We start from the raw sequence: 20,256 nt of genomic DNA, 5'->3' as shown, positions 1-20,256 counted from the left end.
GGAAAATTAAGTTTTCCAATGCTTCAGACTTTGGCAGTAAAATACCTTATATATGTATATATTCGCTATTTGATTAATTCATTTGTAGAAGAACTTTTCCCCTAGGTGTGTGAATTTATTTCCAATTGAATATTTGTTATGAAATAAAATAGAGTGAATAATCATGATATGCATTATAAATGTATCCTGTACCCAGTTTTATGAAAAAATTGCTCATTTTGTCAGAGTATTGGGGGTGTAATTTTCTAAAAGATTTCGGGAGATAATTTCTCTTTCAGTTCAAAGAAAATTAAATTTAAAATTATCTAAACTCAGATATATTGGAAGAAGCAAAATAAAAGTCATACATATTGTTTTTCTTTCTGCATGCAGATCATACGCACAGTAGGAGACGACAAATGCAGTGATTTTGTGACATCCCTGTTCCGCTGGCCACTATCCTTTCTAGCGTTGATGTTCACCCTGATGCTGAGCAGAGTAGCCCTGCGGGCCTTCCTTGGTTCTGTGTGCTGCTTCTTTGCTTTCTTCAGTAGGTCCTTTGTTGGAGGGGACTGTATGTCTGCGATGAACAAGGTAGAGGTAGTTAGCAGGCAGGAATTGCAAGAACAACGCAGTTCTGATAACAGTACCTGCACAAAGGCAGTCGATCCTAGAAGGCAGGGTCGTTTCTCCCTTGCATTAAATATCGCAAAATCAATCATCATGTGATACCCTTTTTTGTTTTTCTGAATCATGTTTGAATTTTCCACCAAAAATTTTATCCTAATTAGATACCCCATATCATTTTATTTATTATAAAGTTCACATGAAGTTTCTCATTTCCGTCCAAGTACATAAATTTAATTTTTCTAGAACCAATCGTGTTTAATGCATGATTAATGTTCTTGGTTGTTTTGTTCACTTGAAAAAACCAGGGGGAAAAGTTAATGATTTCTTTCAATTTATTGCTAGTTTGCTTGTGTTTGCACTTTGTTCTGATGTGAAATGCTTTTTCCAGCCTTCAAAAACTGACGTTCTGCTCAAGGACATGTTTGTGGACAGGGAGCGCTTGATGATACAGCTGCAGATGTCTGAAGAGATGAGACACAAGGCTGAACGCTCTAACATGTTGCTTCGTAATAAATGTAGGGTCCTCACTAAGATGGCATTTGATGCCGTGAAAGTGGCCATGACTTGAAGTGTCCTAGTCACTGCTCATTCTGCAAGCATTATTGTAGAAGGTTGTTTTCAACATGCTTTGTTCTATACACTATTTTCTTTCTTTTTTCAATGACTCTTCCCCTTTAGTTCAGTTTGTTTAGGGAAATTCTCCATTTAGTGATTTTTAATGTTTATTCCCTGTCGTTGCTGCAAGAATTATTTTAAATTACTTTGTTGTCAAAATCTCATGTAATGCCAGGAGTTTATGGTGAAGGATGATTGTTCTAGATGCGCTATTTTTTAGTTTAGCTTTCAGAACTTTGCAAATATGCTCTAAAAATATTTTTCTCTGTTCGAAGATTTAATCATTACTGTGAGCATATGGGCTCTTCTCATCATGTGACTTGAGTTGCCCCTCCTGTTTGAGAAATGTTTTTAAGTTAAAGGACAATGTCTAGAATTTTCAGGATGCTTGATTGTCATGTCCCATATTCAAATTTTTGGCTGCTCCAAATGATTCTGTTATTGTTGGATATGGTCAGAAGCATGAATAGGCCACTGTATAAACAATCATAACACTTGAAGAGTGGTACTTCTTCATTGTAGGGTACTCTCTATTGTAGAAAGATGTAAATAATTTTACGTGGTTGCTCCAATTCAAGCACATAATTATACTTGTTTAATATTTGGAATCTGGAAACCCTACATATATGCCCTATTGAATGTTTTAGCAGTTTGTGTGTTAATTTCTTTTGTATGTTCAATCACTTGCTTTTACTTTTTATTGTCATAACAAGAGGCATTCCATAAATATGATATTTTAACTTATTTGTTTCCATAAGTAAATAATCTGTGAATGTAAAGTGCCCAGAGTGTAAAAGCTTCACTCAGGTTAAATCAGCTGTTGGAAATTTTCTTTGCTGTTGTACTCCATAAAAGCTTGAAATTAGTCTTTTTTTATTTCTGTATTGATCTGTGAGACCTCATTAAGACATGAAAATGTAAAAACTACTTAAAAAACCATGTTATTTGCTCAGGAATATTCTAACGCCAGTCTGCTTGCCAATACAGTAATACAGTGAAATGTGATGATAAGATTACATATTGGCCTGTAAGCATTGATGTTTTAAAAATATGTATGAAATCTTATATTTTTGGGCTGAACTGATTTTAGTTGTTGATGTTAACTTCAGTACCTTAAAATCACATGTGATAAACATTCATATGATGGTTTTAACAGCTGGCTGCTTCGAAGATGAATTTAAGAAAGAAAATTGAACTGTCTTTGCAGGGAAACTTTTGAATTTAATTTTCTGAATTCATCTTCACATCAGCCAGCTGTTGAAACCTTCATCAACAGAGAGTGACGTCACACACACATTTTTGGATAAACATTTGTGCTTTTTGTTTTTTACTGTAGAGCCTATTTCAAGTTGTTTTTTTTTTTTTTTAATAATAATGTAATCCTCACGCATTTCCAAGGGATCAGCATGATCCGTCCAGGGAATTTGTTAGTGTTAGTTGATACAAAAGATTGAGGTGCACTTATCTAATTATCACTTATCGGCACATTTACTGGTTTTTTGTGTATTTCATTTGTATTACTTGTTAATGTATCAATGCAAATGCTTTAAATACATCTGAGGGGAACTCAAAAGCAACAATTTTTGCTAGAGAAAAAAAGGAAAAAGGGATGGTGTTGCTTCTCTGCCTGTTGTTATTCCTTATACATTGCTAACCATCGTCAATCCAAGAAGCTTCTTTGAGGAAAGATTTATAAAGTTTTTTGTCACCCTCTGCCATCAAGTTCAGTTTATGGTCATATAATTAAGCTTACTTGTCCTTACCATTTAATGATGGCTGCTGTAATTATTGACTCATTGAATTTTGTTTGCCAGTCTTGCCATTCAAAAATGACTGCTTTATTTTGATTCCAAAAACTTTAAATTACTTATCATAATTTAAAACTTATCATAACATGACTGCTTTAGGCAGAGTCTTATAACAGAACTTACCTGTCCTCTCATTTGTGAAAGACAGCTTTTGGCAGAGTCACACTATTAAGTTTTCATTTAAAAATGATAACTTTTTTGGGTAGGTTCACACTGAATGACTGCTTCAGAGTGAATTTCCTGTCTATCATGTAATGTCTATCTTTTCACCAAAAACAAATTGTTACTTTTGGGTCCTCTCTTGTATGCTTTTCCAGATTTAGGCTATCTTGAATCAGTATAGCACATCAACTTTCCCTCTCACAAAAATAAAGTGAAATATGTGGTTGATATTATATACATTGAAAGGTGCATTCCAAGAACTTTTTCTGTCCCAATGTTCTATAAGACTTTTATTATTATGTTCTTTTTTGGAGGCATATTTAATTTTTACAAACAAATGCTTATTTGTGTTTTACTTTGAATTGATCACAAGCTTCATATATTCAGGTTAACACATATTGTGTTGTAGCATTTGTATTTTTTTAATGCAATTGCTCGTGGTGAATTTGAACTAGTGTTTTATTGCTTCTCACATTGCAGTGGCATAATAGTGACTTTTATCAGGCGTAGACATAAATATTAATTTAGATTCATAGATGACAAAAAATTCTGTTAACTGGTATTATTTTCATTTTGAAAATCAATTGTTAATATTATTGAATTGTAACCGGTTGATTCAAAATAGACCATATCATACATTTTTGAGGTATCAGGAATAAGCAGAAAGATGCAACTATAACTATAAAGTTAGCTGAGCTATAACCATGCTAACCATACATGCAGCAGCAAGTCGATATGCCCCTGAGTATAACATGTGGGCCATGATTTTATTGAAATCATCAGAGTAATTGAAGTGCTCACGAAAAGATTGAAAGTGGTATGGCCAATAAGATGCTAGCCCAGCCCTACAAATGAGAATAAAACTTACCATTTGTTTTCTGACTGCTATCATTGTTGGAGGTTATGGTGAGATCAACAAACAGAGAAAATTTAAAACAAAATGTAATTAACCACTCAGAGCACTATGGTTTTCTTTGATGCACTCCCTCGGTACGTTCAGTTTTGTCGCCATGCATGAAAGCAATGTGTAAAATATAGCCCAGCAGATATGTCATAGATATCTGCTGGGTTCTTTAGAATCTGTAACCTTCAATTCTCTGACTCACTGGAAGCCGATCATGCAAATGAAATAATTCAAATTTCTACCTGAATGATCATAGAATTAAATCCATGTAGTATTGAAGCCTTTCATAATCCGAAGAGGGAGAGCCCGAAAAACAGAATTTTTTACAGATCCCTTTTTTTAGTAAATTGATGTTAAAAAAGAAATACATTGGTAGTACTCTATCAGGCTCCTCCTATTTGGGGGTGATCTGAAATTCCGTCTTTAACCTTTTTTTCAGTCGCGAGCACTGCCTGCACCCATCATAAAAAAAAAAAAAGAGTACCCCTCACGGCAAGTTTCACACACAAATGCATGAAATCAGGACAATTTCAATCATTGAATATAATTTGTACAAGGTGTTTAATTGGAACGGTTGACCAAGTGCTCGCAAGCATGAAATAGGACATGCGTGTCAAGTACTCTAGGTATTTTAAGGACAGCGTAGTGCTTGTGAGCGATAGATTGAAGATGCCTGTTCTAGAGGTACCCACATTGTCTTTATATTCAAATGAGGATGAGTTGCAATTTTTTGTGTTTTATTGAACACATAATTTTCACAGTTCCACACTTTACTAGCGCATGACACCACTCTTTATTCTGTTATTCGCTTTCCCTAGCCAAGGAGGAACCAAACAATTTTCAAGTTTTATTTAATTTCCATGATTATTTTTTTATTCTTTTTGCAGTCACTCCATTTTGAAGAGAAATAATAGTCAGAACGAAACTTGTTCCACCAAGTTAGAGTCGTCTTGTGTGGTTATGTTTTACTGTTTAAATATGGTATTCGCCAAGCCATTTGAAAAGAATATAATTAATCATACTTTTCTACCATTGAGAAATAACTGATTCAGGTGGAGTCATGTAATTCATTTTATCTCAGGTACCATTCTTATAATTTCTCATATCCCAGATAGTCACTCTTCAGGTAGAAATACGTCATTATAAGCTTCATTGTCTAGACATTACCAGTTACAACTGGTGGAGTCAAGTTATTAGGCTAACCTTGACTTTGATCACAAATTTGAGATTACCTTTTCTATCATTTAGTAATCCTAGTTCACAGGGTGTTGCATAATTAAGGTCATCTATCCATTCATTTTATGATGTATGCTGTAGTTCAGGTCACGTGATTGAGCTTATTTATCTTATCTATTTTTAGTCCTCCTGCACCAAAAAATGAAAAAAATAATAATGTTGGCTACTGGCTATGGTTTTTGCTTATTGTATTTTATTATGTCAGTTTTTGAAGAAAAAGATTATACACACATTTTTTTTCTTTTTTTTTTTTCTGTGCCAACATTCCGTCCTGTTGTGATATTTTTTAAGTTCAATTTTTATGTGTTTTTTTTTTTTTTTTTTTTTGGTTTTTTAAAAACATTTATCACTTGCAACTGAATAATTTTTTTAATGCTGCTATAAAAAAAGTGTTTTTCCAATGTTTTTACTTGAAGAGGTGTGTTCTCTTGATCAGTTGTTTGACTCGAAAATTATTTGCAATCAGTTGTATCCAGTGAAGTACATTCGATATGATCTGAGATTCTTTAATCATACAAGTAGCATGATTCATGTAGCATTTGACATTTTTGCAGCTGTTATATATATAAGGTATTAGAAAATAAATGTATTCACGAAACTTGAACTTGATGGCAAATAAAATATTGTTGATTGAAAGAGCTTTATTTTTTCGATTTTATTGTGAAATTACCGTATACATCTTCGAGCTAAGGTCAAAGGTGATTTAGTTGAATACTAAATAAGTAATTTGCTAACATGCAAAACAGTGCTAGAAGAAATTAAAGAATAATTAGTGAATATTTTTAATTGTTTGAGTTAGAACGTTTACATTATCAGTGTTTGCGGTATGTTTGATGGTATGTCGATTGCTATCTACTGTAAAAACTGTATAAGCAGAAGTGAAACGTTGTGTCTTTTTTATTCTTTCTAGTTTAGTCAGTTGTCTCTCAGGCGCTTACGCTTATTTGCGTTTGAATCGGAAGGACGATGAGGAATTTTGATCTCAAAGTTAATACTAAAAATTGAAATTTTTAGAAACAATTCTTTTGAGGTTGTCAATGCCTAAAACATTCAAGTTTTACAGAATATGTCCCTCTAAACTTCACGAATATACATAAAACCGTACCGAAATAAGCATTTACGGCAGAAAAATTCAAAAAAGTCATTTTTACAAAAAAAAGGCATTCTCACGCATGGCATTTAGCCTGAATTTCTGGACTTAGACGGAACTAAGATATTTGAACTCAACGTACATACGAATTTACGATTCTGTACGGATCGTAATCAATGTCGCTTAATGAAACGGATCTTGTCGAGAGTGATCATTTTGGCCATCCCCGTGGATTCACTGAAGCTCTGCTCGGATAGTCCCTTGGGTAGCTGTATCGTGTATCTCTGGAGGATACTTGTCAAGTATAGGAACATCATCGTCATTGCCAGGTCGGAACCGGGGCAGTTGCGCCTTCCTGTAACCGAAAATTTTGTTAAATACAATTGGTTCTATGCTAATTACAAGCATTTGTATCGTTTCTGTTTCATATACAAGGTGATTCCATAATTCCCCCTTGCCGCATTTTACTGGTGAACTGTTGATCCTAGACAGGCAGGGACGTCGGGACATATTTGCTCGTGTTGCTAAAGCAATACCAATCATTTGAATCACCATTTGAACAGAGCTCAAATATTGCACTGAAAGAGCTTTTTTTTTAAATTAAAATTTTTGAAGAAATACCCTTTCCGTGTAAGGAGTTGCATAGCTGTAGCTTTTTTTGTTTGCAAGTCATTTCAGGTCCAAGGGACTTTCCCATACACCCTGTATATTCATTAAGCATGAAAATAAAATGAGCATCATAGAATCTGAATACCACAACGGTAGTCACAGCAATAGACTTGAGACAGTACGTTTCATCGCTGATTTTAGATGGATTTCAGTCCTTTGAGTGGCATTAACAAGATATCTCGCCGCCTTATTTTAGCATTGGCAAGCCCAAATATTTTGTAAAGTTAATCCCTCTCTCTGTGGAACACTTTCCCCTATACCAATGGTTCACAAACTTTTGTCGACCACTGCTCCCTTGCCTAATTCATGATTCCTCAGCGGCTCTTCAGGATAGATTAATAGATATTTTCCCGTAACTTCTTCAAAGCATTAATAGGTGCACAAATCAATATCTCGACGTGACACCTCACATAAAGGTTGGCGATGCCCCTGGAAACAGCGACGCACACTTTGAAAAAGCTGCTCTATACCATAGGCGGAGATAGGCTTGGAAGTCTGGGGGGGGGGGTACGGTCATAATGATGTCAATTTCTGTATAAATATATACATTAGATTATATATATATAGTCGACTCCACCTTTAACGCTGGGGGGGGGGGGGCATTGCCACCCCGTATTTCCGCCCATGCTCTATACCCATTACTTTTTCATTAATTTATACACATATACTGCTGAAAATCATGAAGGTTATTGCTATTATGCCGTGTAAAGGGATAAAAACATCAATCAATAGTCTCATCGATGTACACTGCTCAAAACAATTAGGGGAGCACATGGTTTTAACAAAATTACGCAAAGATGTATACCGATAAGTAACATAAAATGAATCATCCATAATTTCAAGCCTAGCAGGAAACGGAAGAAGAAAACTTCATATGCAAATCAAAGTTCATGACGTCAAAAACCCGAAAAAGGAGATAAGGGCAGAAATCGGGATGTTGCAGAAACGTCTGTTTTACTGCCGTAACTGTGAAATTCGATTGCGCAGTATTTTTTTTTTTTTGAGACAAGGTGACTTGAGGATGTCTCAACAACGTGATTTACCGGAATCCATGGCATGGCGTGTTATAGGCAGACTGGAATCCGGGCAAACACAACGTAGTGTCGTGGACGCTGTTGGAGTCGCCAGAAGTGTTGTTGCAAGGCTGTGGAATCGATTCCAAGAAACAGGAAATGTTAGACGTCGACCAGGGCAAGGTCGGCCACGCGCCACTACAGCAACTGATGACCGGTATATACGGTTAACAGCCCGTCGAAACAGAACAGAGAATGCTACGCAGCTGCAAAGACGGTTGCTCTTGGCAACAGGACGAAGGGTGTCCAGCCAAACAGTACGTAATCGCCTTCATGAGGGAGGGCTCTATGCACGTAGGCCAATGGTCTGCATTCCGTTGACCCCACGCCAACGTGCGGCCCGAAGAAGATGGGCTGCTGAACGAGATTGGGAGCAACATGATTGGAGCCAAGTGCTGTTTACAGACGAGTCCCGATTCAGTCTGGAGTGTGACACCCGACGTGTTCTGGTATGGAGGGACGGGGGCACTCGAAATAACCCCGCATTCGTTCGTGAAAGGTCACAATGCAGACGAGCCGGTTGGATGGTATGGGGTGGAATCAGCATATGCGGACGTACGGACCTGCATATTATTCGGAATGGCACTTTGACGGCCCGAAGGTATGCAGACGAGATACTGCGACCTCATGTCATCCCTTACGCTGGAGCCATTGGAGATTCCTTTGTTTTCCAGGATGATAATGCCCGACTGCATAGAGCTCGTCTGGTGGAGAACATGCTTGAAGCTGAAACAATACAGCGTATGGAATGGCCAGCGTGCTCTCCTGACCTGAATCCAATCGAGTATGTTTGGGACATGCTCGGACGACGCATTGCTGCGCGACCAAGGCCGCCTGTTACTGTCCGAGACTTGCAGATCGCACTTCTTGAGGAGTGGAACAGTATTCCCCAAAGTCTGATCGATAACCTCATCGCATCCATGGCAAAAAGGTGTGCAGCAGTCTTAGCTGTTCGAGGAGACCTCATGACCTATTAAAACTCATGCATCATGTCTAAACAGTACTTTTTTTTATCGTTTACATGTAACCAAATTGTTGCCCTAAATCATCTTTTTATGTTTTTTCCATATTTTCAAAGAATTAAAGCTTAATTCCAATTTTTTTTGTCTTTTTTCTGTATTGCGCATTGATACGCGTGTACTATCCATTGTATGCCAATACGTGGCTGGTCGCACGGTTTTCTTCACTTTTTTGCTTGCTCCCCTAATTGTTTGAGCAGTGTAGTTAAAAAAAAAAAGTCGCTGAGAGAATAAAACTTGTAAAATAAAACAAAACAAAATACAAATACAACGCCACAACAGACAAAATGCCCAACGAGGTGGCTGATAAAAAGATGCCCATAAAAATATGGTTGTCATATATTTCAAAAATACAGCAACCCAATTAAAAATGCAATTAACATAAATTATAAACAATATATACACACGATAAAATATTATACAACGCCCATAAAGAATACTTATGATTGTCTTATTCTAAAAATAGATAGCTTCTCGATTTACCCCAACATGTTTATCGTATTTCTTTTTAAACGTGTCAATTGTGTTACAATTTACTACCTCCGGGGGTAAGCTATTCCATTTATTAACAACCCTATTAGAGAAAATTTCCCTGCAACACCATAGCCTTGCCCCTCACCAATCGATACTTTTTTTTTTCAAACCGAGCACAACTCAGGTCTATCGCCATAGACAATTTACTAGCTCGTGATTTGTGCCGGAATTGTATATACCTAACAGTCTGAGTGCGTATCTAGTGTTGTGTATGATTTTTCAGTGCTGCCATCTATATCTCAGAAGTGAAGTGAGTGATGTGTAGTGACTGAATATTTGTACTGTTTGCAGGCCTGTTGCTCTCTGTGGCGAGACTTTTTAACGGGGAGATCGGCTCGCATTTGCGCCTCGAAGTTGGGAACCACAGAAAACCAACTTCAGCCGACCACCACCGTAGCGACGGTGGGGCTCGAACCCGGCGATGCGAGTCCGTCACTATGACCACTCGACCACCACAGCGGCCACCAATCGATACTGGTGTCCCCTTGTAAAAGCAGTCTATTGGCGGTGTACTAAAAGTTCATGGTCCATCCTATCCATCCCATTGAAAATTTTGAACACTTCGATCATATCTCCTCGACACCTGCGTTCATCCAATGTAAACATATTCAAAAAATGAAGTCTCTCTTCATAACTCAAGCCCCGTGTGCCAATAAGGACACGCGTAGCTCTTCTCTGCACCCCTTCAACCAAATCTATGTCCCTCTGTAGGTATGGTCTCCAAAACCTTACAGCATTCTCCAGTCCAGGACGAACTAAGCCTCGAAAAAGCGGAAGAATGACTTTAGGAGAACGCGAAGAGACCTTTTTGAAAATGAGACCAAGCATTCTATTCGATTTTTTGACCACCGCTGAACAATGTTCAGAAAACCTAAGCCGCTCGTCAATGAGAATTCCTAAATCGGTGACCCTAGTTGAATCCGGGATAGTGGAATAATGTAATAAAGTCATAGCTTTATTATCTGAAGTTTATACCACAAAAAAAAAAATCATACTACAGAAGCGTTTATTCCAGAGCTATTACCAAAATTAAAATTCAAAGCTCAACATAAGTATAAATAAACAAATACACACAGAAACATGTATTTAAAAGAACATCCTAGTAAAATGAGATGCTGTATATATATTGAGATTCAGAGACGAAGGAGAAATGGTTCGATGTTTGTTTTTCTATTTTTCATGACTTCTGACAGTGTGAGGGAGAATTTGTGAAGAAAAAAATACATAAATGACTGCAAATAAAAAGAAATGACACACAACGTTTTGATTACCACCATGAACATAGGCGTACGCAAAATTTTCTCGAGGGGGGGGGGGGGTTTCAGAGTCTTTTCCCTGTTTTGGGGGGTTTACGTTTTTTCCTGTAAAATAACACTACAATTTTGGCTCAAGGGGGTTATAACCCCCCCCCCCCCCGCGTACGCCAATGACCATGAAGTTATCGTCGAAAACACCAGCAAACCCCCTCCGCTACTACTTTCAGAACGCATGTGAATAATCATTTCAGTATTCTATATTTACTCAACAATGATTCTTGTGCATGAAAGAAAAAATGATTCGATAAACGAGATCACACACTGATTGCATGCACCATGAAAATTGAGACAAAAATGTTTCGTGCATCTCTTTTGTGGACATACACACATACACAAATTATACATCATGTTGTACAATGGAAAAGTGAAGGAAATTTTTTTAAGTAATTGAAGAAAAGTATTTAAGCTAAATCACTATATTTATTTTAATTTGCATATTTGTTTTTCATTACTTTCCGTACTGCTAACGGTAAAAGCCACCCTCCCCCTCACCCACGGAGAACCCATGAATTCATTGAACCAGAATCAGCATTTTAAGGTGATGCCTGGTCCTATTTCGGGCCATAAGTTACCAATGAATTCATGTTTGAGAAGTCTGCACACTTTTCCAGACGTCTGGCTTGCTCATTATCCCCTAGGGTTGACAAAACAGAATTTTGCTTAAAAAAGGACACCATTTAACGAAATGTCTTTGTCATTTTCTTCCCATATTTCTTGTATTCATATACCCGTGTGATTTGCGTTAGGTGGTTGAAAATCAAAGCCGGCACCGATGCCCGCGGGTACCACAGGAAATGGGAATTGCAAACGGTAGCTTCTTTTTTTCCTCGGAACCAAATATTTCATATAATACCTTTTTTTTTTAAATTTCATATAATACATATAATACATACAAATTTCATATAATACATAACCAATATAGGGAGAAGAAAAAATCGTTTTGCAGACTCATTCAACAGATGCGTTCAATTAACAATATTTTAGCTGTCGGTCGTTTTACTACTCAGCGAAAAGAGAGCCGCTGATAGCATACAATTAGTGTGCAGCCTGGCTGATCCTTGAATAGATATATAGTATACCTACCATATGAAGGGGGAAAAAAACCTTTCTATTGTACTGCTGGACTTCCTATGGTGTGTAATTTTTTTCCCTCTCATCTATCGGATAACCAGCTACATGTAGAGAATCGAACCATTCTTTGCCGTTAGTGTAAGATTGAACTATGCCAGATAGTAATAATCACAAATTTGCTCTACTATTGTGGATTAATGAAACGCTCCTAAAAAAAATGCTTAAGATCTGTTTTTTTTCAAAGTTCAAAGGATTTCATAGTGACATATTGATGAACTAGATTCTACCCCACGTAAGTTTGCTTTTATCTGAATGACATTTTTTTTTGTGTAATTAACTGTAGAAAAACCATCCGCTGTCGTATAAACTGGGAATGTTGCCAATAATTTGGAGTAGTTCAACTCTTCTCTTAAATTCGGTCAAGTTGTTGTGCAGACATCATTAACCAATTTCCAAGTTCGGCATTTGACCCCACAAGGGAAGGGCTGACATGGGAACGGACCTGGAACAATTACCATAATTTTTTGGGGTTTTTCAAGCTGTAAATTAAGTACAGAAGAGCCCGTGTAAAGTTTTGCTTGTGGGGAGGGCAGATGCGACAAAAGTAAATACTGGGCCCCTTAAATTAGAAAAAAAGTGTAATTTTTGGGTTTTATGCGGCCCAGGGTGTGCGCCTTGTGCGTCCTACTTGGACCAGCCAGAAATCCCAGCCTACGGAATATGAGGGCATAGCCCAGCCAACAAAATTTAAACAACAGATATTCAATGACTAGCCAAGCACCTCTCAGCCTTGGTCTCACTCCCTCCACCGTTCCACAATTCTTGTTTTGTCCTCAGTGGAGAAAACGGTTGAGGCTGTCAAAGAGAAATGAGAAAAAGTGATTTCCGCCGTGAAAGTGAGAGCCGCTCTTAGGAGTGTGCGACAGGAGCGGTCGCACTGGGCACCGTGCTTTGTGGGGCCCCCGTACTCACGGTAAACTATTGGATTCTTTCATGAATTCTGAAATTACTTCTTGCATTAATTCTGAAGTTTCAACAATTCCCGGTAAATTCTGAATTTTTATTGGTGCTGGAATTATTTTTGATTCAAGTCAAAATTTTTATCAGTTTCAGGATTTTTTTTTTTCAAATTTCCTTTATTTAAGATTTTTAAACACAGTTACAAAATATTTAGGGGCTAAGCAAGCTTGTGAACCCACAAAACAATATCCGATACATATCTGTCGGCATAAATAATAACGAGAGAAAAAAAAGGAAGAAAAAAACACACATATATATAACACCAAGAAATAAGTGGCAACAGGAATGGAATTGATAAACAAAAAAAATTGGCATTTAGCAGCGTATGCAAGATAAAAGAAGATTACATTAAAATATCAAAAGATAATTTAAATCTTCTTGAGTTAACAACCAATAAACTGAGGAAGTAAATTAAATATTTTGGGAGCTAAATAAAGGTAAAATTTTTGGAAACGAGTTTTATTTGGCCTTGGTACCTGTATAGTATGACGTCTAAATTGCATTCCAGGCTTATGTAATTTCAGATTGATATGGCCACTTCTTTTATAAAACATTTTTAAACTTTTATAAACGTACAAGTGTTGTAGAGGGAGTAGCTTTAATTGACTGAAAAGTGGAAATGTATGCGTGAGTCTATTTTTACTCAGAATGATACGGATGAAGGACTTCTGTGTGACAAAAAGTGAAGAAAGATTGCTGAAGTATGTCCCACCCCAACATGTAATGCCGTAACTCAATCTAGATTCTACTAACGCAAAATAAAGAAGTTTTAAAATGGATTGGGAACATTTATTCCTGATAAAATAAAATTTCCTAATGTTCCGATTTAATTCTACACTCAAATAATTAATATGTGTTTTCCAGGATAGTTTTGAATCTAAAAAAATCCCTAGATATTTAAAGGTGTCTACTCTATTTACAACTGTGCACATACAATCCGAGATACAGCCATCTGTCATACTCTGATATTTTAGGACACCAAAATCATCGAAAGTACCAGAATCAAATAACATATGTTTAGTTTTATCTATATTTAATTTTAAATTATTATTTCTAAACCAGATATTTATTGAGTTGAGATCATTTTGCACGTCATTTCTCAAGTTAATTGAAGAGCTTTCAGAGTAACAAAGAGCTAAATCATCAGCAAAAGCAGTGATTTTTCCTTTCAAATTGAAGTTACACAGGTCATTTATATATATTAGGAATAAAATAGGTCCAAGTACTGATCCTTGAGGTACACCAGATGTAATTTGTCTTTTAGAACTCAAAACGGAATTTACTTTCACACTTTGAACTCTGTTAGTAAGATATGTTTTCAAAAATTTAAGTGGCAAACCCCGAATTCCTGCATATTCTAGTTTGGTTAGAAGAATACTATGATTAACGGTATCAAAAGCTTTGCTGATATCTAAAAATAATGACGCAACTTCACAATTATTGATATATGCTATATACACATTTGAAAGAAAATTAAAACATATTTTCAACAAGATATTTTCAAACAAGAAAATTTTGAAACATATGACATCCATATTTTTATGGGCATCTTTTTATCAGCCACCTCGTTGGGCATTTTGCCTGTTGTGGCGTTGTATTTGTATTTGTATAAAAAGAGCGTCCTCTGTACTTTTTGCCTTTCTGAATCCAAATTGGTTCTCACTAAAAAAATTAATGCTGTCAAGAAATTTAATTATTCTGGATTTAATTATTTTTTCTATGATCTTTGAGAAGACAGATAGTAAAGAAATCGGTCTGTAATTATTAACATTCTTTTTGTCCCCTTTCTTGTGTATTGGAGAAACGATTGGAAGTTTCAGGCACTCTGGAAATTTGCCAGCGATAAAACTTAAATTAAAAATAAACGATAAGACATCACTTACAGATGGTGCAATGCATTTCAATGTTATGGAATTAATTTTGCAAATCCTGTCAATTTTTGGGAGTGTAAAAAATTTATTATACTCAATACTTCATGACTATCCGTAGGGTATATAAAAAAGGATTTCTCAAAAAAATTTAAATTTGAACAATTTAATGAATTACAATTATTAGGAAGATCATTGTTACAATAATTAGTAAAAAAGTCATTAAAACATTCAGCAATATCAATTGGATTCAATATTTCACCAGTTGTTTCAGTAAAAACCGTGTCAATGCTGCTATATTTATCCTCACCAATTAATTTGTTAATTAAATTCCATTGAGATTTTGAATCCCCGTTTGCTTGAATAAATGCTGCAGTATAATAGTCATTCTTATTTGGTTTTATCTCATTGTTTAACATATTTCTAAATGTCTTGAAATTATATCGCAGCTCAATATCAAACGGTTTCTTAATAATTTCTTTTAATAATCTATGTTTAATTTTAATTTTTTCATAAATTTTTTTCGTAATCCAGGGTTTTCTTATACTTTACTCTAGTAGAAGGATCAACACAATTCTTAATTAAATCCAAGAAAGTATTCATTGCCGAGTTTGCAGATTCACAATGTAAACAGTATCCCACGTAACCATTTTTACAAGATCAATCAATTGATTTTTATCAAGATAGGTAAAGCACCTTGTTTCACAATTTGAGTCATTGCTGTCATGATCTGTTTCTAAATAAAATAAAGCCATTTTATGATCAGTTATGCACAAATCGAGAAGTACAGCTTTTTTTTAATTTAAATTTCTGGATCTACAAAAAATATGATCTATGCAAGTTGACGTTTCATCGGTTTCTCTAGTTGGAGAATTAATTAACGATTCAAATCCGGATCTTGACATCAAATTCACATAAGAAAAAATATTTAAGTCAAACATTGATATTTTAAGATCTGATAAGTCACCGATCAAATACATATCTTTATCTCGTTTATAATCAAGCAAATAATTAATTTCGCTTATGAATGTGTCAATAGAATACGTGTGATACCTATAAATGCTTAATAAAATAAATTTGTATTTCCCGTAAGTGCAATCAGCCAACAGCGAATCAACACGTCATCTCATTTAAATGCAACTTATTAAAAATTATACTTTCAGAAAGAAATAGTGCTATACCACTAGAGCGATTTATGTTTCCACATTTAAATAAACTTCTGTACCCATGTATCTTGTAAAACGAAGTTTTGCATTCAGAGATCCAGATTTCACTGAGTATTATTATTGAGGGTTTTATACCAAGCTGATCTAAATATGCGGCAAAGATGTCAAAATTTGCATGTAAACTACGTATATTTAAATGGGCCATGGTAAGATTATTTATATTGTCATAACAAAATATGTTGAAATCATCCACTGTAGAAAATGTCAAATTCTGATCCATTTTAAAAAAAACAAGCAAAATCAATCACATACCTGAGTTACAAATTTTTCAATATATCTGAATTCACTACGCGAAATGATCGATCACCTGATTGCTTTCTCATTAGAATCTTTCCATCTTTGACCCACACGAAAGTATAACCCTTCTGTTTCGCAACTTCCTTGGCCTCCTTGAGAAGTAGTTTATTCTGCTGCGTGAGGTGCTCGTTGATGAACATCCGCTGTTGCTCCGAGAAGGCACCATGGATATCTTTCGCCTTCAAACGCATTTTTCGTGATGCGGTAATGTAGGCATCCCGAATGTCCCGTGAACGGAATTGTGCAACGATTTTGTCAGGTTGTTGGTCACCGTAGTTTCTGATCCGGTGCGCGACATCAATGTCCATCTCCGATACCTCAAGTCCAGCTTTCTGTCCAATCGTGGATACGATAGTCTTCGCATTTTCATCTTTCGTGCGTGGAATTCCAGAAATCTCTACATTCCGATTCCGGCAATACTGTGACAGGTCATTTAGTTGGCACATCAAGTCACTTACTTGAACTTCCAGCGATGCCTGATTCCGAGAAAGGGATTCTTGTTTTGAACGTATTTCATCGGTTGACACTTGCAATTCGTGTATTTGACCCCGGCAGATCTCAATTGACTCCTTCATTTCTTCCAGCTTCTGCGAGTTGTCTTTGATCTCCTTCAAAATCTCCATCTTGAAAGCCGCAAACATTGATTCCAATTTCGAAAATATCGCACTTTCAAAAGACCTGCAGAAATCACACATCCATGTATTTTTCCGCGGAAGTCGCTTGCTTTAGAGTGCCGGTAAGGCCCCCTTTCACACGGAGCGGATGCGGACGCGGGTCCGCATACCCTTTCAAACGAGCGCTGAAGATGCGGACGAATCGCCCGCATCTTTAGTTCGAAATTCGTGCATATAAACTGTTTTTTCGCAATTTTTGTAATTATTTTTCTCCTTCACCCCTGATTCAGTGGCCATAGGCAGCCTAGAGGCATTCTTTGGTGGTTTCTTCAAATATTTCCAAAATATTTTGAAAAAAAAAATCCGTCTTTTCGGAAAAATATGGAAGAAAAATTCCAAAAACATCCAATGTTCGAAAAATCAAATCCAAAAACATCCAAAACTTTCGATGTTCCAAAAAAAAGAAAAAAAATTCAGGAGATATCAAAGAATTTGCAAGTAGTAAAAAAGGGAAGGGGTAGAGACTTTCAAAATGCCTGTGCTTAGAAATATTCACATCACAATTCTGTCTTAGACCGGGATGTGTACACTATAAAAGTTCGTTTATAAAACTTGAAAAATGCAACCAATAGGCGGATCAGTTCTCTCGAATGTAGCAGATGTGTTTATTGGTTACATTTTTCAAGTTTTATAAAATAACTTTCATAAACCTTTAAGAGTGAAATCCCATCCTTAGATTAGTCTCACTTCTGAAACATAAAATTTCATTTTTTCAGTTTATAGACTGAATATCGAGTAAAATAAACTTGTAGGTATCGGGGGAACCACCAAAAATATTCAAGCGCTAGGGTCTTCAAACGTCTTAATCCGGCCCTGAGTGAACACCGTACGTGGATAACGTTGTTTAATAAAAGTATTTCTTTTAAAGTTTAAAAAAATTAACAGTTAAAAAATTTAAAAAAATAACAAATATTTAAAATAATATTTCAGATATTTATATTTTTAAATAATTTTAAAAATTTAAAAAGAAAAAAATTAAAATTTTTAAATTAAATTTAAAAGTTATTAAAGTATTTAGTCAATTAAATATTCGTAATGGCTTATAATTTTGGTCCCGTCAGTGGCCGTTGTTGGCAGGTTTTATTGTATAAAATTGTGAAATATGGACAAAAGGCAGTTAAAGTTGCTATATCTCCATCTCAGAAGGAAACGGAGGGATACACGTATGTAGGTACATTATATTAATGAGCAGGGACCATCATATGGTGTTTTTAAGGGTATTTATGGCAAATAATTAAAAAATTTCCGTGAAAAATCACCTTCAAAAAGTAGCCAAAGATGCGGACTAATTCGCTCCGCATCCGCATCGTCTGAATAGCTCCGAATAAACCTATTGTCAAAACTTCACGTGCGGATGCGGAGCCCGCACTTAGGTTTTGACACATGCGGACGACGTCCGGACCCGCATGAACATTTCCTAGGTGCGGAGATTTTTCGGCTCGTCTGAAAGGCGCAGTATATTCCAATTGTTAAAAAAGACCCGCATCCGCGTCCGTATCCGCTCCGTGTGAAAGGGCCCTAATGCCAGTGCATACGAAATGGAAACCTCGGCCACAGTTTCCCGTGCATTTTACCAAATCCTTCGTATTTGTGATGTTAGACTTGCACACGCCACAGTTTTCCATTCCTTACAATTTACTCGTTAAATTACAAAATAAAACAGCCTAAATTATTAAAATAAATCTATTTAAATCAATAAAATAAGAAGAAAACGAGAGACGGGAAAAAAACGTTGTCCTACTTCCTGCGCCACCTAGCGGTCTCTCACTAGTTTAAATTACCCTCAGTGCTGAATTTTTGCGTTTTTGTGTTAATTTATTGAATTGTGTATTTAACACATTTTCTGTATGGATATTATCACAGCATTCTTGTATATTTTGAAATAATGGATGCCGATTCCTTTCCCCCCCCCCCACCAAATATATAAAATCGGGCAAATATTTTTCGTGTCTGAAACTGTTGAGACGCACCGGGCCCCTTAGGTAAGGACGGGAGTGTCGTCAAAAAGAATGGGCCCACCCAGGCGCTGCTCGGAGTCTCACACAAATTAGATCTGGTTGAAACTTTCGATAATTTGCCTAATGGGGCCTCAGAAAAATCACTTGGCCTGGGGGCCTATCAAAGATCCTAGCGCAGGCAGCGTTGGAGGATGTGTGGGGCATCTTTTACACTTATATATGTCAGGGATTCTCAAACTTTTCTCACCCGCAGCACCTTCTTCTCTAATTAACGCTTATCCGCGGCTCCCCACAGAGCAGTTTATCAAAGAGTCTCTTCGCAAAACCTTTGCAGGGTGCCGTGGCACACAGTTCGAGAACCCCTGCATTATGTATTTTCTGTTTTCAATGTAAGCTCCCCCAATATTCTGAAACACTATACTCAAATGACCAGCAACATTACTGTGTGGTGATGGTTGTCAATTTAAATTATCGGAGAACTTGAAACGCGAATCCAACTAAATCATCACACACACAAAAATCCAATCCAATCCAAAAAAACTAAAATACATACGATAGAATTATTATATTTCAGAATACGCATCAGCATGGGCCTACCCGGGCACAGCCCGGGGGCCTCGAGAGAAGAGGGGCCTCACAAAAATTAGATTTGATTGAAATTTTCTGTAATTTACCTGGTAGGTCCTCAGAAAAACCACTTGGCCCGGGGGCCATGATGCTCTTAAGACGGCCCTGTTAGCGTGGTTTTAAAGAACTGATGTTCAAAACCATCATTGATTGATGATTAAAACCCCATTTTCCACCACTTTATCGGTTTGTAATAGAATTTCACAGTTTTATGTGAATATTATGAAGGGGCACAGGCAGTGTCGTCTTAAGGCATGGTCCCACCCGGGTGCGGCCTGGGGGCCTCAGGAGAAAAAGAGCCTCACAAAAATGAGATATGGTTGAAATTTTCGAAAATTTGTTTGGTAGGGCCTCAGAAAAATCACTTGATCCGGGAGCTCACGATGCTCTTAGGACGGCTCTGGCACAGGGCATCTGTCCCAGAGACATTTTAAATTAACAGAAATTGAAAAATATAGCATACATAAAAGGTATTTTCTT

At 36.5% G+C, this 20,256-nt stretch overlaps 2 protein-coding genes across 5 annotated transcripts in view; one reads left to right on the top strand and one right to left on the bottom strand.

Annotated features, from left to right (window-relative positions):
* The window catches only part of LOC149084760 (ninein-like protein), a 223,328-nt gene extending 218,959 nt beyond the window's left edge, over positions 1–4,369 (top strand). Inside the window, exon 16 of one of the 2 annotated variants that reach the window (XM_089235189.1) lies at positions 373–4,369. In XM_089235189.1, coding sequence (XP_089091315.1) covers positions 373–708 — 336 coding nt within the window. In that variant the 3' untranslated portion in view covers positions 709–4,369. The remainder of the gene's footprint in view (positions 1–372) is intronic. The other variant, XM_089235191.1, reaches the window with a different exon arrangement.
* Positions 470–20,256, bottom strand: part of LOC149084759 (cytochrome P450 2J4-like) — an 89,437-nt gene continuing 69,650 nt past the window's right edge. The window contains exons 8-9 of one of the 3 annotated variants that reach the window (XM_089235193.1): positions 6,567–6,779; positions 470–559 (exon numbers count right to left, since the gene is read on the bottom strand). In XM_089235193.1, coding sequence (XP_089091319.1) covers positions 6,598–6,779 — 182 coding nt within the window. In that variant the 3' untranslated portion in view covers positions 470–559; positions 6,567–6,597. Of the gene's footprint in view, positions 560–6,324; positions 6,780–20,256 lie in introns of those variants that run through there. The other 2 variants (XM_089235192.1, XM_089235194.1) reach the window with 2 other exon arrangements.

This window comes from Pholcus phalangioides, unplaced genomic scaffold, assembly GCF_987345545.1.
Source record: "Pholcus phalangioides strain wild (caught in Gottingen) unplaced genomic scaffold, Ppha-v1.0 ptg000008l_1, whole genome shotgun sequence".
NCBI lineage: Eukaryota > Metazoa > Arthropoda > Arachnida > Araneae > Pholcidae > Pholcus > Pholcus phalangioides.
This window is presented reverse-complemented; position numbering and strand designations above follow the sequence as displayed.